The sequence below is a fragment of the Vanacampus margaritifer genome, chromosome 11, assembly GCF_051991255.1.
Source record: "Vanacampus margaritifer isolate UIUO_Vmar chromosome 11, RoL_Vmar_1.0, whole genome shotgun sequence".
Taxonomy (NCBI): Eukaryota; Metazoa; Chordata; class Actinopteri; order Syngnathiformes; family Syngnathidae; genus Vanacampus; species Vanacampus margaritifer.
In genome coordinates, this window is record NC_135442.1 from 4,065,869 (window position 1) to 4,089,296 (window position 23,428).

The 23,428-nt window shown below is 40.1% G+C and overlaps 2 protein-coding genes across 5 annotated transcripts; both read right to left on the minus strand.

Annotated features, from left to right (window-relative positions):
• Nucleotides 1-1,591: 1,591 nt before the first annotated feature.
• On the minus strand, nucleotides 1,592-14,508 carry LOC144060094 (interleukin-1 receptor type 1-like). Of its 2 annotated transcripts, XM_077579260.1 has the most exons (13): nucleotides 14,362-14,508; nucleotides 13,874-14,044; nucleotides 13,564-13,632; nucleotides 11,838-12,045; nucleotides 11,600-11,768; nucleotides 10,585-10,753; nucleotides 9,565-9,636; nucleotides 7,557-7,680; nucleotides 7,344-7,483; nucleotides 7,078-7,221; nucleotides 6,164-6,334; nucleotides 5,580-5,822; nucleotides 1,592-4,748 (listed from the first exon to the last, which is right to left on the minus strand). In XM_077579260.1, the coding sequence occupies exons 3-13, from the start codon at nucleotides 13,613-13,615 to the stop codon at nucleotides 4,570-4,572; spliced, it is 1,671 nt and encodes a 556-aa protein (XP_077435386.1). In that variant the 5' UTR covers nucleotides 13,616-13,632; nucleotides 13,874-14,044; nucleotides 14,362-14,508; the 3' UTR covers nucleotides 1,592-4,569. The 2 variants fall into 2 exon arrangements, with proteins under 2 accessions (XP_077435386.1, XP_077435387.1); XM_077579261.1 differs by lacking the exon at nucleotides 7,078-7,221.
• Nucleotides 14,509-14,664: 156 nt separating this feature from the next.
• Nucleotides 14,665-23,092, minus strand: LOC144060091 (interleukin-1 receptor-like 2). Of its 3 annotated transcripts, XM_077579258.1 has the most exons (12): nucleotides 22,881-23,092; nucleotides 20,975-21,049; nucleotides 19,695-19,947; nucleotides 19,257-19,452; nucleotides 18,400-18,571; nucleotides 17,933-17,995; nucleotides 17,711-17,855; nucleotides 17,333-17,487; nucleotides 17,123-17,266; nucleotides 16,391-16,564; nucleotides 15,486-15,703; nucleotides 14,665-15,405 (listed from the first exon to the last, which is right to left on the minus strand). In XM_077579258.1, exons 2-12 carry the CDS (start codon nucleotides 21,045-21,047, stop codon nucleotides 15,085-15,087), a joined length of 1,914 nt encoding a protein of 637 aa, XP_077435384.1. In that variant the 5' UTR covers nucleotides 21,048-21,049; nucleotides 22,881-23,092; the 3' UTR covers nucleotides 14,665-15,084. The 3 variants fall into 3 exon arrangements, with proteins under 3 accessions (XP_077435384.1, XP_077435383.1, XP_077435385.1); XM_077579257.1 differs by lacking the exon at nucleotides 22,881-23,092 and having other exon boundaries at nucleotides 20,975-21,118; XM_077579259.1 differs by lacking the exons at nucleotides 16,391-16,564; nucleotides 22,881-23,092 and having other exon boundaries at nucleotides 20,975-21,118.
• Between the last annotated feature and the right edge of the window lie 336 nt (nucleotides 23,093-23,428).

Sequence of the window (23,428 nt, forward strand, 5' to 3'; positions counted from 1 at the left end):
GAAGTTACGGTAAATTGGGAAGCATTTCAATTTTCGTCAATGCGTGTGGACGGAACAATTTTGACAACTTGTAATAAACGCGAAAGTCAAAAATTCAGCCCATCATGTCAGCAACATGAAATTTGGTGGACACGAATGAGCGGCTCAGAAAATTGGATGAATAGACTCGCAAAAAAACACTCCCGAAGCAATGCCTTAAAGGAAGTCAGCCATTTTGGTTTGAAATAGCCATTTTAAAATGTTGGTCACTTCAAAGGGTCCTTTTGAGTTGTTAAGAAATTCAGCCCCTAAAGTCAGTTTCATTTTGCGACGTGAAATTTGAATAGACCCACAAAAAAAGTCTTAAGAAGCATTGTCAGAAAAAATATAGAAAGTTTTTGGTTTAAAGCAACCATTTCATCCTCATTTCGGAAAATACAGACCCCGAAGTGAATTTTATTTAGTGACGTGAAATTTGATGGACATGTCTGTCATGACTAGACCCACAAAAAAAGTCCCAAGAAGTCATACCTGAAAGGAGACAGGAAGTCAGCCATTTTGTTTTAACACAGCCATTTTTGGTTCATTTTTGGTAATTCCCAGGCATCTTTTGACTTTTTGGAAAATTTTGTGAATTTTATTTAGCGCCGTGAAATTTGGTGGACATCTCTGTCATGACTAGACCCACAAAAAAAAGTCTCAAGAAGTCATACCTGAAAGGACACAGGAAGTCAGCCATTTTGGTTTAACACAGCCCTTTTTGGTTAATTTTTGGTCATTCCCAGGCATCTTTTGACTTTTTGGAAAATTTTGTGAATTTTATTTAGCGACGTGAAATTTAGTGGACATGTGTGTCATGACTAGACCCACAAAAAAAGTCTCAAGAAGTCATACCTGAAAGGACATAGGAAGTCAGCCATTTTGGTTTAACACAGCCATTTTTGGTTCATTTTTTGGACATTCCCAGGCATCTTTCTTTTGACTTTTTGGAAAATTTTGTGAATTTTATTTAGCGACGTGAAATTTAGTGGACATGTCTTGTCATGACTAGACCCACAAAAAAAAGTCTCAAGAAGTCATACCTGAAAGGACATAGGAAGTCAGCCATTTTGGTTTAACACAGCCATTTTTGGTTCATTTTTTGGACATTCCCAGGCATCTTTCTTTTGACTTTTTGGAAAATTTTGTGAATTTTTTTAGCGACGTGAAATTTAGTGGACATGTCTGTCATGACTAGACCCACAAAAAAAAGTCTCAAGAAGTCATACCTGAAAGGACATAGGAAGTCAGCCATTTTGGTTTAACACAGCCATTTTTGGTTCATTTTTTGGAAATTCCCAGGCATCTTTCTTTTGACTTTTTGGAAAATTTTGTGAATTTTATTTAGCGACGTGAAATTTGGTGGACATCTCTGTCATGACTAGACCCACAAAAAAAAGTCTCAGGAAGCCATGCCTGAAAATACGCGCCTTTCTGTCCTCTTTTAACACAAAACCATTTTACATTCTTTGTCCAATTTCTACCAAGACTCTAAATTTCAAAGCGTCTTAATTTCGGTGAATTTTGATGATGTGGTGGTAAAAAGAAAAAGAAAAAAAGCTTGCAACTTACATGAACATCCTGACGAATTTTCTTTTATTAGTACACTTAAGCCAGCTGGTATCATCACACACTTTATGAAAACCCTGCCCCCCCAATGCAAACAAACTTAGGGACATGGTGTATGTGTGTGCGCGCGTGCATGCGCTGCCTACGTCCTTAAATGACCCTGAAGCCAACACAGGCCGAAGGCCAACCTTTTGTGCCTTCAAAAGCACCCAATGACCCCCCCCCCCCCCAACACACACACACACACACACGCACACTGTCACACACCACCTGCTGTTCTAAGGGGGGCTCATGCGGTCTGTGAAGATGGAATGATTGGGACATTACAGAGATTGAGCACAAAACTATAAAGCCAATCAATTCGCCATGGAAACCGTTTAACAACAATTATTAAAAATAAATAAATAAATTATATATATATATACACATACACTTGTTTTGAAAAATTTGCTAATTGTTGAGTATTGCAAATATAATAAATAATATATAAATACAAAACTAGGGTTGGGCAACTTTATTTGTCTGTTTTAAGATAAACAGCTTTCAAATCGACATCCAATGCTCGCTCACATAGCACAATTAAAAATAAAAAAAAGGGGGGGGGGGAGATATGAGGTATCGCTTTTGTTGCCAATCCAAGCCTTATTTTAACATATCACAACAGTTTAAGACAGAAAATGTTATGCATGTTATACTGAGCACGATTTACTGAACAAAAACACTAACAGGGGTGCTGAGCAAAACTCGAAATAAACAAAACCAACAAAGTTTGGAAAAGACCAAAAAAATCAAAGTAACGACAAAACACAAGAATGGTGACGGTGACAATGAGCCAAGCGAGACTGAACCAAACCAGGGAACTAAATACAAGCCAACTGACGAGACAACGAGAGACACCTGGACAAGACACAGGTGGCCGAGGGAGATGATTGGATGGCACAAAGGAACAGGATGACGAGCACAGGTGCAAACAAAACGAGCAAGACAGGACACCAATCATAAGAAAATTGTCATTATTTCATGCAATTTTAAGGAAAATATTTACTTTTGGAAATATAGCTAGCTATTCCTTAAAACTATCTGCCTTGGTTTTTGAGGGGAATTGGATGTATTGGTGGTATCTGTATTTGGTGTCGGTATCCGTGACTATACACAAGAGTTGAGTACTCGTATTGGTATCGGTCTGGAAATACGTGGTATCGAACATCCCTAATAAAAATAATGCGCGCGCGCACACACACACGCACACACAAATTCAGTCCTGATAGATGTTCCCCCACTGAGCCTGATGCTGTGTGGAGTGTGCGAGCAAATACGCACACATGTATGTAAATGTGCATGTGTGTATTTGTGTGTGTAGCGAGTGTCAGGTCACAAAGGTCAAAGGGAAACAAAAGAAAGAAGCAGATCCCAGCTGCCGAGCTAAACATACCGACCACCTCACCCCCTCCCACTCCTTCCCTTTTAATGGGAGTGTGCCGCTGTCGTACACACACACACACACACACACACACACACACACGAACACACAAATCCCGGGTGAGCAGGGTTAAAGGTCATATGGGGACACGCGCACAGCATGCAGGCAGACAAATCCTTCTAATCCTTCTTTTTGAGACTTTATGTCCTCGTCAGAGATGCACTTTGAAACTATTAGACAAGGGTTAGGGTTTCAAATAAATGCTAAGATGTCAAAGTAGGCTTTTAAACAAGAGTCATGGTTTCAATGAAGGCTTTTCAGTGCAAGTATTTAAAATGTGGGTTTTAATCAAGAGTACGTTTCAAAGTAGGGTTTCAACAAGGGACGAGGTTTTAGAGTATGATTATAACCAAAAGTAAGAGTTTGAATTTAGGGTGTTAAAGGTAAAGGTTTCAAAGTAGGGTTCAAACAAGAGTTTAGGTTTCAACCAAAAGCAAGAGTTTCAAAGTAGGCTTTTCAGCACAAGTCATTTTTCAAGTAAGGTTTTAAATGAAAGAGTAAGAGTTTCAAAGTAATGTTTTAATTAAGAGGTAGGATTTTTAAGCAGGATTTAAAACAGGGGCAACGAGCCAATCATTAAAAAGCCACACACAAAAAAACTAAACGAAATTAGAGCGATTTGTAAATTTTGTCTCCCTCTTGTGGTTTAAATGCAAACTACAGCACTGAAAACCTCATTTCCCTTTGTCGTCTTTGTGTCCCTCTTGCTGCTTAAGTGGCGTAGAAGAACATTTAACAGAAGAAGAGTGTCTTTCGAGTGAAAGCAAAACAAGGTCAAGGGAAACAAACTAAGGTCGCATTTTGTTTCCCGACTTGTGCAAAATGAACACATAATGGAAGGTCAGATAAAGACTCGATTTGTGTTTTTCAATGTCCAATTTTAAACGAGAGACAGAAACGGCTCGTTCTCATTCAATGGAGACAGTAACACTGCCTCCCCGTGGACGGCAGATGAACGGGCCTTAGATACATGTGAATATCCAAGCGCTTGTGTGTGTTTGTGTGTGTGAATATCTCGAAACAGCGTGATGTTTGTCTAAAAAATTAATGCGCGTCCGCTACGATCCACAGACGCACTTTCGACAACCCGCAAGCAAAAGTCATAGAAAATTCACACACAAAATAAAAAAAAAGACGTGAAAATCACGGATGTTTGTGGATCTGGAAAACACATGTGAAAATCACAAATTTTTTTGTGTGAATATTTTTGAGACAAATCTCTCCCCATAAAGGGCACTGATGAATGAAAAAATTGTAAAATGCCCACCTCTGCTAATTAGTCTAAATGAGCTTGAGAAAGTTAGCTAACATTTAAGATAACATACAGTTTCAAGTGACCAAAAAAGGTTGTGAACAATGTCCAGAAACAGTGACTGTGTTGGGATTCATTCATCCATTTAATTAGTTCAGTTGAGAATCCACAAAGATCTCAATGTAATTAGGCAAGAAGGAATGAATGAATGATTCTGAACGCAGTGGCTGCATTCTGAATTATTCCTCATTCACAAAATAGGATCTTGACGTGGTTTTGATTGTCTGCTGGCTGGCACGGCCGGCATAAGGAATCGCAGCTCTTTCCAGAAGAGCCTGTTGCGTTTGTTTTTTCTCCACGTGAGCGCTCCCTGCCTTCTCTTGATGTAGGCCAGCGACTGCGGCAGGTGGCCGTAATCTGGAGGACCGTCTGGGTGGAGAACCACAGAACAGGACATACACCACCATACAACACCTCGCAATAAAAATTCTGGTTACTCCGTACATTACTATTCACTCATTGTAAATTTAGTTGGTTGACTAGCCTATAGTTAGTTAGTTAGTTAGAGATGAAACATCAACTGTGGGTTAGGAAGCTCTCCAGTTAACTTAGTTTTAGTTAGTTAGCTAGTTAGTTAGTAACTATTTATTTAGTAGGTTTACTAGTTATCTACCATGAAAGCTAGTTATTCATTTGGTTTTACAACAAGGCAGATCATTAACTAGCTATAGTTAGTTCACTGGTATGCCTTTTAGTGAGCATGTTAGTAACACAGTACTGTTAGTTAGCTATTAGTAAGGTTAACTTTTTAGCTAAATAGTTAGCTGCCTAGTTAGTTTGGGTAGGTGTCAGTTATTCGAATACAGTAGTTAGTCAGTCAGTTAGTACAACTATTAGCACGCTCTTTGTTTAGGTTGCCTATTGGTAGTTATCTACTTAGCTATCAGATTATTAATTAATGTAGCTTTAGTTTAATAGTAGGTCAGATGGTTAGCTAGCTAGCTAGTTAGTTCACTAGTAGTAGTAGTAAGTAATAATCGGTGTTAGACTTAGCTACTAGTTCTCTCAACTGTGAGTTAGTCAGTTAGTTTGTAGTTAGATAGCTATTAGGTTAGTGGGTTGCTAAGTTGGTTTGATATTAAATCTGCTCATTAGGAAGTTTGTTAGTGATGTAGTATTGAGAATGGTTAAGGCAGCTCTCCACTAGGTTAGATGGTTAGCTAGCTGCAAAATTACATACATAGTTGGTTAGTTAGTCACCTATTTCCAGCAGGATGACTGTGGGTGTGTTTTGCGTCAAAGCGTCATGCAGGCCCAGCTTCTGCTCGTAACTCAGCTGTCGGTCCTCGAGGCAGAAGGGCCGCCACTCCTTTGTCTCTTTCTTGTCCTCTTCCTCCTCTAGCTCCTCCTTTTTATTCTCCTCCTTGTCCGTCTCCTTGGCCGACACCACGATGATCAGCCGGCGGCATCTCCGCATGATGGCCGCCATGCTGTCGTGTGTTGCTGCCATAGAGCACATTTATAAAACGTCTGGTTAGCTCGTTAGTTAGTCAGTAGTACTAACATCTGCTAGTTTATTTATTGGTTTGCTACATAGCACTCCCTGATGGCATTTACTACCATTACACAGTTAGTTAGCTGTGTAGTGTTCCCATTAGCATTATTGACTTGTCTCTATCAACTGTTAGTTTGTTTATATCTTGCTAGCTCCTAGGGAGTTACTCAGTCATCTGGTTAGCAATGAAACCAGCTGGTTATTTAGTTTGCTTGCTAGTTGGTTAGTATGATTGATTGATGTTAATTAATGACAGTCTGTTAATTATTTAGTTAGTTAGATTGACTACCTTCTCCCGGGCTATCATCTCGGCCTGCGATGAAGAGGCGGTAGCCATGTCGTTCCTCCAGCTGGCCGGGCAGCATCAGCAGGGCGAAGTCAGACGCCACGCTTGAACTCATCTCGGCGCCTGCAGCGGGGACCACGCTCACCAGGGCGTCGTACGGGACCCCGTCTGCATCTGCACGGAAACGGCAGCGTGCCATTGTCGTTCACTTTAGTACCTAACCCACCCAGTTAGGCTTATAGAATTTTTGTTTGTATTTAATTTATTATGTTCTATCTATGTTGTAGGTATGTAAATTATCTTATTAGCTTACTACCTGTATTGACATCAGTAGGGTGATAGTTATTCAAGTTATTAGTTGGTTAATGTCAGTAGTACTTAGTATTATAGATTGCAGTGAGTGAGTGAGTTAGTTAGGTTTGCAGTATTGACAGCCAATTTGGTATTAGTCATTTTAAAAACGTCCTTTTGTTTCTTCATTTGTTAGTTTGGGTTAGCTGGTTGCTTTGTTGGTTAAACCTATAGTATTATCGATTGTAATTAGATTAGCAGTATTCTACATTTATGTCAATAAAAAAATATATAGGTAAATTAATTGGCTGGCAAGCTACATATTCACATCAGCGAGGTATTAAATGACTTAGTTACTCAGTATTGACTGCTCTTGGTTTTTAGCTGCTTATCAACATAGTATACCTTAGTTTAGTTTAGTTAGTTAACGTTCGTTTCACATTGAGTCGGTTAGTTACACATTATATTATTGAGGCGAGTCCTTCAGTTAGTAACAACAGTCAGTAGTGCTGTTCCAGTCTAATGATTGGCATATCTCTCGTCCAATCGTGCGCCTACAGTGACTGCACAGCTAGCCACGACAATACAACAGCTAACTACGTAACTAACATTTGACCATGTGTCACCTTGTGGAGTGACAAAATATCCATACAGCTTCCTGTACGCCAACATTACGTCCACCTTGAAAAAGACCAACAGGAAGACCAGAAGAAGAAGAAGCGAGGTGGCCACGCCCACTGCCACGCTGGTGTAGAACCAGCTGTGATTGGCTGGAGAGAGGCAGAAAGTAAGACATATTTGGAGGTATGGTGTGTGCCTAAAAAGCCTTTTTTGTCAGTCAATATGGTTCTCTTTACCGGGCTTTTTTTTGTTTGTTGTTGTTGCGCTTTACCTTGTCTGAGCTGCATCGGGCAGTCTTTCACCGCCCGATGGCTCTGGATCCGACAGCGAATGGACACGTTGAGGAAACGAGGAAGAACTCTCAAAATGGTCAGGGTAGACTTGCCCAACACGTGGCCTTTGCTTGGAATGCTACGGGGTAAGAGCACAATGTGGGCGTTTTGTGTATGCACACGGACTGAATCGTGGAGAGCGATAAGCTCACAAGTTGGAAGACTCCTGGAGTTCCGGATCGCCATCGGCGAAACTTCCGTTCACGATCCAGAACATATCCGTCACATTATGGCTGTAGCCCACCAAGGCTGAACACTTAAGCTCCACACGCGCACCTAACACCACATCAACGTTCCTTACTTACTAGTTACTTAGTTAGTATTATTGACTACTTGTATTTCCTTTGTTAGTTGGTCAACTACATAGTACTGGTCAAAGTTAATTAATATTGACTACCCTTATTTTATTTGTTAGGTGGTTAGTGAAGGAATTAAAGGAATTTTGTCCTCTTTGCGTGTTCCAAAAATGAAGATAGGTTTAATGTAAGAAAAATACACCTTTTGCAAAAATGATTTAATAAAAAACAGAGAATCTCTGGACAGATAACAGCTTCCGATTACATCACTTAAAAACAGGGATGTGATTTGACCAAAGTAAAATTATCTGAAAATTTAGCCGGGGATTCTGGGGGCCGCTGGCACCCAGCTAGGTCCAGGGCAGTGCCCTGGTGGGGGGACAAGGGGTCCCGGAGCTCATGGGTTTTCCGTGTTTTTAAGTACTTTCAATGCACTCACATGACAAAGAAATAGACAAAACAACAGCATAAATTTTCAATGTATATTGAACTATCCCATATAAAATGGCAGTTTTAGTCAACTCAAAATCAGTCACATTCAAAAACATTGGACTGCCTTTGCTTTTAAAAACTGTCACTGAGAATATCATCATATCTAACTAATGTGATTACTAAGTTAACACATAAATAATGTTGAAGAGTTCAAATTTCATGAACAAATAATTGTATCATGACCAAATGAAAAGTAACTCATATTAGAGCATACCACAAATGTCTTTGTTATAGCAGAAGATGTTATCTGTCGGAGTGCATACACAATGAACTACAAAAAAAAAATAAAAAAAAAAATAAAAAAATCTGAATTTTTTTTTTTGGGGAGATTAAAAAAAAAGCGGAATTCCGCGAATTAGCGGAAAAATCACATCCCTGTAAAAAACGTGGGATTTCAGAGCGTCAAATGTGTCTTCTTCCGGGTGGTGGATGGCTTTTATTGTTTTAGGGCCTCCCCTCTTTTATTTGTAGACAAAACATATCTCAGTACTTTTCCAGAGCAGATGGCGTAAACAAGGTCAGATCTCGGTGTATGTATTCGGGACTGAATATGTTATATAGTTGAAGGATCTATTTTTCCCCATAACAACATCTCGCAAACAAGTTGAATCAAATTCACGGCGGCCGGGACTGATGAAGAAAGTAAAAAGTGTGTGCGTGCATTATTTCAAAGCAAATTCTGTTTTCATGACCGAGATGTGCGTGTACAAATAAAACAAGGAATTTTGGACCAATCGGTGTATACCAGCCTAAGGAGTGTGTGTGTGTGTGTGTTTTTGAGACAAATTCTGGTTCAAGGGCTAAATGTGCTTTCGCACAAAACGCTGAGAAGGAACTTTTTTAGACTAAATAGTATGTCCCAGCTTAAGGCCAGGCCATACGAGGTCGACATCATCTGCTCTGCTCAGGACACAAAATATTTCTTATAGGTTAATATGAAGAATTAAAATGTTCATAATGTGTAACAATAGTTGATATATGAAATTAGGTATTAAAAATGTTATAATATCTTTCATTAGCTACGTACTATTCATGTTAGTTAGTTAGTTAGTCAGTCAGTTAGTATTGACTACCCTTAATTTGTTAGTTGGTTAGCTATGCAATTGCTAGTTAGTATTGACTATGCTCATTTTTTTTTAGTAATATTATATATTTAGTTAATATTGACCATAGTTTGTTATAGGTTAGCTAGTATTGACTACCCATATTTTATTTGTTAGCTACATAATATTGACCGTAGTTAGTTAGTCCCATGTTGATTTACCAGGACAACTGATCACATGTAGCGCCATGTTCTGGTAAGCAGCCATTACAGCATAACAAATCCTTGCATGTGTGTGCGTGCGTGATGGCGTGTCATTGCGGAACTCACCCATGTCCACGGTGAGCACTTGAAGCTGTTGCTGGATTACCTCCGGCTCCAAAAGAACTGTCTGCACCAACTCTGACGCAAAAACATATTGAGAAGGCAACGAGTTTGACTTCTCCGCCACTAACATTAGCCATTTTTAGTTCATTATTCGCATTTCGCTACCCCACGTAATGAATAACAGCTGTTTTCTGGGAAAAGGTCACGTATTTGGATAGTTTGTGGGGGTGTTTTTTGTAACACACTAAGATGCAACAAGGTGGTGCTAAAGCCCTGGTTTAATAGGAAAAGTTGGCGTACAGTATATGTTGAAGCAACACATCTGGACTCAAGTCTTTGTACAGATGTTGGGGAGGAGTTAGGTTTAGCCTGGGTTGCATTGATTGTTTACCCCATAATAAAATGTTATTAAAATAACATGCATTCATCTTTATTTTTTATTCATGAATGCAATTATATTATTGGTAAATGTATTTATTGTAATTAATTATAATACAAACATTTTACATACACATTTAAGTTTGCGTTGTTGCATAAATAATTTGTTGATTAATCACAATAAAATGATTAATTATTAATAATACAAAATATTTTCCCTTTGTCTTCATTTTTCAGCCATATTTTTGCAAAAATTGGTTCATCTTTAAATTTATTTACTTAATTACATGAATTGTTAATGTCTTAATTTAAAAATATTTTTGTAATTAAATTAAAACATACTTACATATAATGGTTAGATTTTTTTTCCCCCATTAATTTATTGGGTCATTAATTACAATTAAATGTTTGTTTGTTTTTATAAAAAAAAATTAAAATGTGATAGATTGAAATATTATTTTATTAAGTGACACAATGTATTATTGTCACATAAAAATAAATGAATATTTAAAATACATAAATGTATTTAAATATTTTAGATAAAAATTTTACCCCCTTTTTAACACCTCATCCACAAATGACCTAAACATATCTGCGTGTTTTAAACAATAATGTTGCATGATATTTATCTATCGCTCTATTTACCGACGATGTCCAGCCGGACGCTGCGCGCCGCCGTGTACGTCCTGTTGTCGAAGCTGACGTCTACCAGGCAGGTGTACGTGCCGGCGTCCTCCTGCCGGGCATTGAAAAGCCGCAGGCCGCCGTCGCGCAAGCTGATTTTTGCGCCTTCTCGCTTCACCGGCCTGCAGTCCTGTACACATGCACATTAGCTGTTTGGGCAAAGCTAGTTTTACTCAATATGAAATTTGGGTAGGGATGTCTATCTGGAGTAGACACACAAAAAAAATCTCAAGAAGTCCTTCCTCACACACACAAGTTTAGGTAATTTGGTTCGAAGCCACCATTTTAGTTCCACTGTCATTTCTACGGGTCCTTTAACATTTTTAATGTAAAAATTCAACCCCCGAAGCCAATTTGACTGAGCAACATGAAATTTGGGAGACCTAGAAAAAAAGTCTAAAAAAAAAAACATGACCAAAAAGATACAAGAAGCTTGCCATTTTTGTTTCAAGCCACCATTTCAGACTCATTTTTGTCATTTCTTTTTTTAATTCAGCCCATGAAGCTTACAAGTAATTAGGCAACATACTTGCCTATCATCAGTAAAAAAAAAAAAGACCCCAAAAAAGTCTCAGGAAATCATTCCTGAAAAGACACAAGAATGCATGTCATTTTTTTGTTTAAATTACGCCACCGTTTTAGACTAATTTTCGTTACTTACACGAGTCCTTTTTCTTCTTCTTCATACTCAGCCCCTTCAAGCCAGTTTCACTTGTCGAAGTAAAGTTTGGTACGCAAGTCTCATTAATGGAGCCACAAAAAAAGTGTCAAGAACAATGGCGACCCCCTACAAATGTACTGGCCACGATCTGACCACCCCTTTGAATCATTTCTGGAGGTGCCACTGATCAACAAACCATTCCTGAACACATATAGTTTGATTAGCTACGATTAGCCACGATTAGCCACCCTTACAAATCGAGCCTTTTTGAGCCGAGTGAGGCTCAGGCAGGCACCATCGTGTACAGGTTTGTACCTTCAGCCATTGTACGTTACTCGCGTCGCTGAGTCGTAGGACGGGGCCCAGCTTGCACGGGACACTGTTGTTGCCCCCCAGGGGGATCCTCCTCGCTTCGGCCACGGGGGGACAAAGTCCAGTGGACACCGATACGCCAAAGTCAGTCTTGGCGGTTTCGCTTTGCGCCCTTCACAAGCACACAAACACTCAACTCCAGACGCCGTCATATATTATGAAACACGGTGAGTTTCCATACGCGCTCTGGCAGCTGTAGACGCCGTGATGGGACGTCTGCACGGGGAGGAAGTACAGAAAGCCGTCCCTGACGTCCACGCCAGGCATTGCCCCAGCCGACGCCCCCTCTCGGGTCCAAGTGACGTTGGCGTTTTCGCCCACGATTGGACACTTGAGCAGCAGGAGGTGACCCGCGCTGACGTGGTAGGTGTCTGGCGGCCCCTTGTGGCCTGCAAAGGAAGGACAGGCAGTGGTCAAAAACTATGAACCCAAACGAGACCACATTCACAAACAACTCACCAGAATTGGGGGAGTAATACAAAATGTTAAAACAAGATTGAAAATGTGATTTATTTTTTAAATTTCACAAAACGTGAAACAAAATAAGGAAATATGAAAATAATCACAAAATATGAAAGAAATGTAAAAAAGAAAAAGGGAAAAAAAGCTGAATTTGTAAAAATGTGACACGAAATGTGATTACATTTTTTTTTAATTTTTTAATGTACTAGTTTCAGAAAATCCAGCCATCCATTTTCTAAGCCACTTACTCTTCACAAGGGTCGCAGGGGTGCTGGATCTCAACTATCGTTGGGCAGTAGGCGGGATACATCCCGAACTGGTTGCCAGCCAATCGCAATATTTTCATAAGATGTCAAACCAATTTACAAAATGTGAAAACACATTTAAAAAATGACAAACAAAATTTTAAACCAATTTAGAAAATGTGAATCAAAATTTAAAACACAAATGTAAAAAGATGAAAATAATTTCAAAATGTGGATACAAAATTAAAATGTGCATCGAAATTATTAGCCAGATTAAAAATGTGAAAATATGAAGCCAGTTTTTTTTCCCAACAAATTTTGAAAATGTGAAATAAATGTTAAACTAATTACCAATGTAAATGTTTTTTTTTTTTTTACATTTAATTCAAAGTTAATACATCAGTTAATTTGTAAAAATGTATTTTGCTTTTGCAAAAGCGTTTTTAGAACATTTTCAATTTTGCAAATTAGCATTTTGTGAATGTAAATTTCTACAAATGATCATGTAAAGTTCATCTTTACGTCTTTTGAGGGTTGAACAACAAAGGCGGCCTCATTTGACCTAATTTAAGTGACACACTGACCTAAAAAAAATGACATTTACTGTAAAAATGTTACCTTGGCCAGGCTTGAGTTGTTGTTGTGCAACCGATAAGTTCCCAGTAGCCGTTTAAAGGATGAGGAGCCATGTACTGTATAGTTGTTCACTTAAACTTGAGGCAAAATGTAATGATCTTTTTTTTTTTAATTTATTCTAATTTCTCCCGGCCAATCAGCGCAGCAACATAACAAAGAAAATAATATTAATTAATATTGCATTACATTACAATACTGTACAAATCTTACAATTTGATTTCAAATGTACGTTTAATATATATGTTAAAAAAAAAAAAGCATTACTCATTTGACATTAAATTCGCCCCAGTCGATTGATCTTTATTGGTGCACACTCCCTTCCCACGGCGCCAAATCGTGAATAGTAATGGCTGGATGTCGGTTGAACAACCCCAAGTGGGCCGATCGATACGCCAATGAGAAAAAAAACTCCCTCGTTTTCACCTTCAAGAAAACATTAACTAACTTGGCTTTTTTTTTTTTTTTTTTTTTTTAAGCAAGCAATTTGCCATATGACTTATGAAATAGATAATAATAAAATAAATATGGATGACATCAATTGGGGAGGAATGTCAACGTACTCACCGAGCGTGCTGGCTGCAACGAGCAAGACGATGAGCACGTGAGGCCAAGACATTCCTGCTTCCAACACAACTTGAATGAACACAATCAGTGAGGAAAGTGAGAAATGTTGATGCAACAAGTCAGAAGGCAAAAAACACACACACACGCAAGAATCTATTGTGAGAGAGCATATCCACGTACGGCTTTTCTTAATAAAACGCCGCTGACTAATCTCGCTGCCAAATGTTCACATTCATTTCTGCTATACGGTTTATAATTCAGTGCTACAAAAGAAATTGAATTGATTATATAGCAGATGACGTGAACTTACCAATGAGATGTTGCTCCAACTTATGCTCGCTTGTTAGCTTTCATATCCTGTTTTCACATTATGACACGTTGGGTTTTTCCTAACCTTACGCTCTCAGAAAGAAAGAAGAAAGCAAATCAAAAAAAAAAAAAAAAAGGGCCACCAAAACCTCATTGCGGTTTTGTATGCAAGCTACCTGTAAAAGAAAAAAAAAAAAAAAACGCTTAACGCATTTCCTTTCTTTTACTTGCTGTGAAGGCATTTTCTCCACACACACACATTAAAACACATTTAAAATGATTTTAGTTAACATAATTTCAAATGTTTTTATTGCATTTACTTTTGGGGACTAAAAATATAACAAAATAGATTAAAATAGATATATAAATTTAACATTCAAAATGATGTTAATGGTTGCATTAATATTACATTTAAATGACATTAAAAAAAAAAGAAAGAGATGCCTTAAAAAGGCCATTCAATTACATTCATGTTTGCCTACAGCTCACCTACCCCCAGTCAAGCTGGGCCGCGGGACTGGGGTGGCGACGCTCCCTGAGGCCGTGGGCTGTCATGAGCTCCCCTCGGGTGTTTTTCTCCGCATGGTTTTTCTGTGCCTTGCCATGTCCTTTTTGTTTTAATGTTGTACCTTGGATGTTTTAATTGCAACAGCACTTTGAGTTGCATTTTTGTCTGAAAAGTGTTATATAAATAAAGTTCGATCTGATTTCAATTACATTCAAAATTACGTTCAACTCAAAATTCAATGACATCACAAAAGTGTATGATAAATAAAATCTTCAAAGAATGAATTAATGTTTTACTTTAGTTTTATTATATACACTCCACAACGCTGAATTAATTCGCCACTAGAGGGCACTATGATTCTACACACACTTCCCGGTTGAGCCCCTGTCGGTACAGAGGTCCCCAACCCTGGTCCTCAGGGACCGGTATCCAGCCTGTTTTCCATGCCTCCCACAGCCAACACAGGTGATTCATATCATCAGCTAATCAGCAATCTCTGGAGAAGGCTGATAACGATCTCCACCTGTGTTGGCTGTGGGAGACATGGGAAACAGGCTGGATACCGGTCCCTGAGGATCAGGGTTGAGGACCACTCCAACACATGCTCGTGCGCTGAGGCTAACAATCGAAGGGCTAAGCAAGAAGAACCTCCCACTGGCAATCCATCCATCTGTCCGTCACCTTCGTGGTCTTGCCGTGAGTGGTTACACCTTCAAGAGAGCGGTCCTTTCAGGGGCCGCTGCACTCTTGCCCCTCACTGGCATGTGATAGCGGATCTCTTTCCAGAACCTGGAGGAAGGAGACAGGCAAGCTGGCGAGTGCACTTCCTCTTGGTATCGTGTGCCGGTCCTGGACGGGGAGGACTTCCCGGTGCATGTGGTCCAGCTTTTTGGGTTCAGCTGCTGCTGGTGGTTGTGGTTCTTCCACCAGCACACGGCGCCCTGCTTCCTCCGCAGGTGACGCAGTGACTCCGGGAAGAGAGCCAGCTGGGCCGCACTCACCTCCTCCAACTCCACCAGCACCACCTGCAAAATAAACACAACAAACACTTCAAACTCTCGAGACAAACTCACTAAGTGGTTTGCGTGTTGGTTGCAGAGCTGACCTTGAGGGTTCCCTCCATGAGCGCTTGATGCATGCCCACCGTACACTCGTGTTGACGTTGCTGGTCCAAACAGACCTCCTCGCCTAGGTTGTTGTTGTTATTGTTAGTGTTGTGGTGGTGGTGGTGGTGGCTGTGCGTGCAGCTGAAGGACGAGGCGCCGTAGAGCAGAAGGAGTCTGCGGCTGGCCAGCATGTTGTCGTGCACAGAATCCACCATGGCTGCAGGAGGAAGCAAACCAACATAAACACACAACAGTGGAAAAGGTCAGTAAAGATGCATACACTCACTGCCACTAACTAATACATTCTCCCACGCCATTACTAACTAATGCGCCTACTAACAGACTAACATGCTAATAAACTCACTTACTCACACTCAATGAAATTGAAAATTATTGCTACTAATTAATCATAACAATAATAATAATAATATATAATGCTCATCACAACTAACTAACTAACTAACCACCATGTACAAAGTCACTGACCAACTAAATAACTAACCAAGCCAACCTGTGACTCACTCGCTTTCAGGTACTAACTAACTAACTAAAATGTACAAAGTCACTCACCAACTAACAAACTAATCAAGCCAACCTCTCTGACTCACTTGCTCACTCACTGTCAGGTACTAACTAACTAGCTAACTAATCATGCCAACTCCACTGACTTACTCACTCAGTCATGTACTAACTAACTAACTAACTAACTGTTATGTACAACACACTCAACAAACGAATTAACTGACTGACTAATTGGCTAAAAGACTACAAACTCATTCACTCATTCACATCACGAATAAATTAACTCACAAAAAAAATAGAAATGAACTTTTTTTTAAAAAAACTTTTTTTTTAAAACTAGCTATATGCAGTGCTAGCTCCCAAACTAACAAACTCTAGTTACCTTGTCCTGGCAGGCCATCTCGTCCGGCTATGAAGAGTTTGTAGCCGCAAGCTTTTTCCAACACTTGCGGCATAACGTCGAGAGCAAACGTTAGCACGCCGTGGCTAACATTCAGCTGGCAGCTGAGCGGGTAGTATGACGTCACGTAGGCGTCAAACTGCTTACCGTCATTTTCTGATAAACAACCACCGCAAACAGAATAAATGTTTACACTCAGCTGGATCACTTAGCGTGTTAGTGTTAGGCACATTTCTCAGTCTGATTGTGTTTGTTGCATTTACTGTAACTGTAATGTCACTGAGCATGACGCGTTTGTGTTAGCCGCATCACTTAGCAGCCTAGTATTAAGTCGTGTCACTTCATAGACTAGTATTAGCAGCAAAACTTAGTGTGCTCGTGTTAGCCACATTAATTAGCGTGCGCGTGTTAGCCATATTACTTAGCGTCATTTGTTAGTCGTGTCATTAGCTGCCTCATTTAGCAGGAAAGTGTTAAATGTGCCAACTTAAGCCGTTAGCATTAAAAACATTACTTAGCAAGCCAGTGTTAGTAACTACCGGTATATCACTGAATATACTTGTGTTAGCTGCTAAAGTATATTAGCTGCATCACTTCACACGCTAGCGTTAAAAAACTTAACTAAGCGCGCGAGTGTTAGCCACACTTCTGATTGTGTTAGCTACATTACTATTACTATGATTATTTTGCATGCTTGTGTTAGCATTTTATTACCCTTATTTGCATAGAAGACTGGAAAGGAGCTCCGGAAGAACAACACCACGTCAATCTTAAAACGGAAGTACACCACCAGGGTGATCACCGCAAGTGCCGCCACGCCGCCAAGCGCACAGCCGACGGCCACCAGGTCACCCTGCTCTATAACACACAGGAAGTCAAGGCATGGCAACAAGATGGCGGCTGTTGTACCATTACGAGATTTACCTTGAGGCAGCACGACAAAGTGAGCTTCAGGAATCCCCCGCGCGTTGTGCACTCGACACGTGTAGTTGACCAGGAAGTCGGTCTCCTCCAGGGAGGAAATGGTCAGCACTGTCTCCATCCACACACCTTTGCGGGGGACGTTCGCACGCCATATGCTGGAACACGGAAAGTTAATACAGGGAGTTAAAACAACAATGACAGACAATGGAGGATACCCATCACTTTTTGCAGCCTCCGAAAATACCAAACTTTACCCAAAGCGGACCGAAAAGTGGCACCATCATTATTTTACAGTTAACCCTATAATATAACTTTGGATGGCACGATGGAGTTTACCAAAAGTAGTACCCCTTATTTCTAAAAAATTAATGTCGGTACCGTGGTTCTGAGGCGAAGATCCTTTCAGAGTTGTTGGTGGAAATGAAGTCGATGTCGTCCCACCACAAAACGTCAATAATGAGGTTGTCGGGAACGGTGCCGATGCACGGCACAAACACTTGACATTTTCGGGTCAAACGAGACCCTGAACACACACAGTTAGTCATGTTAGCCACATTAGCAACTAACACCTTTTGATACTTTTTACAATTGACCTCTCACCGATAGCTGCTTTGACGCTGTCATTGGCCGGCTGCAGCACATGGGGCTCGAAGCAAAAATCCTCTGTAAACACAACAAACATCAGCACTATTTTGGCACCCAGAGCAATGGGTGACAAGATGGCCAAAAATCAATACGGTATAATAACTTCAGAATGCCAAAAATATGGCGCAATACAACTCATCATTTCGGTACCATCTCAAAAACACAAAAGCTTAAGAGACCAGTTTCCCAACAAAAGGGTGCCAAAAGCAGGCTGCCACCACATTTGGTACCCTTAACGATTTACTACGGCGTATGGAACGTTACTTAAGTGCCAAAAAGTGTTATGCTACGCTACTACGGAGCTTTATGTCGTGTACAACATGACATCTCCATCCAGCAATATGGAAAGAACTTGAAATATGAGATAGAATGATCTCTGACGCCCCCTGGTGAGAGTGAGAGGGATTGCCCATGTGGCCCACCTTGCACCCAAGCCTGGATGGTCTCCGACATGGACGCCGCGACGCCGTCTAGGTTGAAGTTGAGGGTGCACGTGTACGGTTGGTTGTTGCGGCTGTCCACGTCTTGAATTTTTAAGCGTGCTCGGTTGCGGTAGACGTGTCCGTCGAAGCCGTCGTCAATCATGTCGCAGCCCTGTCATGGATGATGACACATGGACATTTGGACACAGACGGACACAGTTTTTTTTCTTGACAGTAAGTGTTGGCTGCTACGCTAAAAACGAAAATGGTGATATTTGACTACCTTTATAGTTATCTGTATAGTTAATTCGTTAGTTTGCTCATTCATTCATTAATTCGCCAGTTGGGTAATTTTTGTTTTTGTTAGCCAATTATTTATTTTCATTTAATAGTTAGTTTGCTAGTTTATTTAGTTGATTAATGGGTTTGGTTTTCTGTTTGTTACTTCTTTCATTTACTAGTTATTTCATTAGGAGTTAGTTAGCGTGATCGTTTGTTCGCTTGTTTGTTAGTTTGGCAGTTGTTTTTTTTTAGTTCTTTTGTTGTTTTTAGTGTTTGTTTGATATTTGCTTATTCATTCTTCACATAGTTGTTTGTCCTTCAGTAAGTCAGTACGCTCATTAGATAGATCACTAGTTAGTTTGTTAGACCAGTCAGGTTGTTAGCTAACTTGTTGGATAATTAGTTAGCTTGTTAAGCAGTTAGATATTTACTTTGGTAAATTAATTCATTCATTAGTTATGTTAGCTTCTGAAATAATTTGTTAGTTTGTTCGTTCATTTTTCAGTTAGCTCGTTTGTTAGTTATAATGCGTCGTGGTTTCCATGGCAGCAAGATGGCAGGCATGACTCACTCACTCTGTACCACGTGATGGAGGCGGGGACACCGTAGCTGCGAAGCGTGTTGAAGACGTCTTCCATCGGACAGGCCAGCGTGTCGGTCACGCCGACGGTGAGGCTCTGAGAGGCTTTGCGCGGACGCCCGCACTCGCCTTGCGGCGGACGTTCCACCACCAACCTGGTGGACTGCTTGTAGCAGTCCGAGGCACTCGTCCTGAAAGAGGGGGCGGGCCAATCAGCAAGCGGAGGGCAGCGAAGGGGCGGGGCTTACGTGTGTGCTAAAAACGAGTGTCGTTGAATTCATCGTCAACTCAAATTCATTTCAAATGAAATCAGTTCAGTTCAGCCAAATTCATTTCAATTTAATCAATAATTACGCCGAAGCAAAAATACGCTAATTTGCGTGAGTGACTTTCGCATATTCTACTGCTTGTATGTTGGATGGCGAGCCGTTACCTGAGCACGCACTGGTAATGGCCGTCGTGCTGCATGGTGACGTTGAGTAACCACAGGGTCTCTCCTCGTACGAGGACGTGACGGCTGACGTTGCGGAGCGCTCGTCCCGTCTCCACGCGGTACCAGTCCACCTCGTAAGACACCGCCGATAAGTTGAAGACGCTGGGCGACGCCAGCGTGCAGTTGATCATGGCCGCGTCGCCTGGCACTGAGAACACGCGCTCAAACTGAACCGCGTAATCTTTGCACTCATCTGACAAAAAAAACAAAACAAACAAAACTCACCCACAGTTTGCTTTCTCACAAACTTTAGTCGTCAGATTTTTCTCCAGTTAGTTAGTTAGAGAACGGCATTATTTTAGTTAGTCAGTCAGTTTGTTTGTTAGTTAGATGGTTAGTTAGTTGGTTAGTTAGGGGCATATTTTCCCTTTTCGTGGAAAGTTACCAGCTAACAACTCTTTGGAAGGGAGACATTTGTGAAGAATGATCAGAATTAAATTTGGTTTTCGGACTGCTACTGAGTTGGCTCATCAGGTTTTTTTTTTTAGTTAAGTTGTCATTTATTAAGTTAGGTAGCTAATTTGCTTCTTATTTAGTGGGTTAGTTTATTCATTAGCGTGCTTGTTTTTTGCTAGTTAGTTGGTGTGCTAGTTAACTTTTCTGTTGGTACTTAAGTTGGTTTGTTGTAATATTATTGAGTTAGTTCATTAGTATATCAGCAAGTTAGTGAGCTAGCTAGTTAGCTACTGCTAATTAGTGTGTTGGTTGGTTAGTTAATTAGTTTGTGCATTAGTAAGTTTTTGAATTCGATTGTTCCTTGAGTTAAATCATCAGTTTTTGTTTTGTTTTTGTGTGTGTATTTTTTTCATGAGGTCCTTAGTTCATCAAGCCATGACTTAGTTAGTTAGTTAGCTAGCGAGCTATTTTATGCGATTTGTTGGCCATCCAACCTCATGAGACATTTTGAGCCCTGCTGTTGGAATTGTAGCCAAGTGGATATGACCACATTCCCAAAAACTTTAAGCTATTTTTCCACACTTGCCTAAAGTCCCACCACAGCTCTTTCTCCTTCACTTTTACTGACACGTGTATTGGTAAAAATCAATAGTTGCGCTTCTACTTTTCCAGGACATTACAACACAAACATGAACATTTAGTGAGTAAACATGTGGTTCGACACTTTGACCCATACAGGACTTTCCCACCGTCCAGCCAGTGTGACCTACCACCACTAGTCAGCCCCCAGGCCAGCGTCCTGCCCGGCCGGCACCACTACTCACCCTGAGCTGCATGAGTCCAGTTGACACTTCGCACCACCAACAACAGCAGGATGGTCCGCACATGGCCGCACATGACTGAAACGTACAAACATGAAGGATTCACAGCTAAAATGACGGCAAACCACAGCCGACCTGAGGACAACGTGTGCCTTCCTGCTCTGACGCTTCCCACATGAGCAATCGCCAGGGAAGCTTCAGACTCACTGATTTAAGGCAACAACCCCAAAAAAGATTACGCAATGTGTAAGCAGATGGAAGCAGGCCAGATTAGCAGTCAGTGCGTGTGTGAGTGAGTGAGTGTGACCATTGCAAAAAGCTTGTAAACTGTTCTTTAGTTCACGATTTTGTTAGTTTATAGTAGTTTGTTCATTAGTTTAGTGTTTAGATGTTTATTTTGTTTACTACTTGTGCGTTAGCGTGGTAGCTTACCTACTTACTGTGCTTATAGTCAGTTGGTAAGTCTGGTAGTTAAATGGTTTGTTGTTTTTTCGCAATCAGTTCCATAAATTTGCGTAGGTTCTGCATTAGCGAGTTTGTTTGTTAGTTCAGTCTTTAGTTGGTTGGTTCTTTAGCTAGTAGTTAGCTAGTTATTCAGCTGTTTAGCTACGTCCACACAAGTTAAACATGACTCAGTTTATTGACAGCAATTGTGGTTATTAAAGTTAATTACGCCCATGATAAGGCCACACCTGCTTTTCATCTTTCCTTTCAAGTCATAAAACAATAAAAGAAGCCAAGTTAGTCACTGCGTAGCAACGCGTAGCTACATAAGCACACCCATAGAGGCAAATCACAAGCAACGGCTGTCGACAATTACAGTTTGGATGGCTTTTATTTTTAAATTCAACATCACAATAGTATGGATGCAATGTGTGTTTGGGGTGACTTTTATTTTGAAACACCTCATTCTACTACTATTTTCTGTTTGAATAGTCACCAATGAAACGTATAAATAAATTATTTGAACTAACATCTGTCAACATAATTTTAAATGTTAAACTCCGCCTCATATTACTATTGATGCTACTTCCTGTGTCAACATTTGTTAATAACAGCCATGCATTTTCTTTCGTTTTTTGGGGGGGCATTTAATCAGAAGTAACATTTGTCAACGACAACATCTTTGGTTGACTTTTTATTTATCTGGAATATCCACATCAAAATCTCATAGCACTTTGGAATGTCCTTGTTTTATTCTGAAAGCCCTTATCCGACTATAACCTGCCTGGGCTGCGTTCCTTGCTATGTGACCATGCGCTTTTCTGCAAGTACTAAATTTGGAAACCAACATTTGTCTACAATTAGGTTTCTTTTCTATTTTTTTTAAACACACTAAAATGCCACAATACTTCCTGAGGGTGTACGTGATACCTTTGCCAAGCGAAAATGTTTGGAATGCTGGCAGCAGAAAGATTCTACGCAATGTCTGGTAACTTTTATTTTGAAATTATTAATCTGATTCTTTACCAATACGTCATGGGAAATTGAGAAGTGAGAAATTGAGCTTCCACCAATAAAAGTCATTCGTTTTTATGTTAATTTGAATTGGGATGTTGTCAACTGTTAGGTTTTACAGTACTTTTATTTTTGAAAAGCCACAGAATAAATGCGACGACACTTCCTGGTACACCCTTGGGTGTGTGTACTATTTTCCAGGCAAAATTGTTTGCTGACAAAAGAAGGATCCTTTGCAATGAATGGGGTATTTTTAAATCCAACAACAGAAATCAATGACACTTCCTGTTTGATTGTCTACTCTAGTGTAAAAACTTGCATAATGCGTTATATCTTAAAAATAAATAATAAATAAATAAAGTGCACACGTGAAAGCCCTCGCGAACCCTTCAACTTCCTGCATGACATCAAGTACACCAAGAGGTCAACAATCGGCCGGATAAGTACTGACCAGTGTGTTGATGAGGATGATGATTTGGTGGTGGTTAGCCTCCTCTGGTCACATGACAGCCTCCTCATGTCATTCATCTGGTAGCAGCGGAATCGAACACATGTCCTCTTCGTCGCCAACCGCTTCGTCGTCTGAATAAAGACACATGTTGCAATTTATCGTCAGTTGAGCAATTGCTACTGGGAAGCGCGCCCAGACACGCGCGCGCACACAGGTTCTGGCATGCGTATACGTTCCACAGAGCCGTTTCCCTTTACGGAGGCCACTTCCTGTAGCGCCATCTGGTGGCCAATTTAACAAAACAAAAAAGCTACTTTGTATTATTGCCAAGATTGTGAGAACCAAATGCTATTTTTGATGGACTGTACTCTCTGTAGTTCTATTTTTGTTGACCTGATTAGTTATGTTAATTTTTTAGGATTTTATTTTTTGGAGGGATATTTTTTATATATTTTTAATTTCTTTTGATACTTTCATGTCTATGTCACTAATTTTATAAAGCTTTTTTTTCATTGCCATTTTTGTTTGGTTACTGTATTTTTAATTTT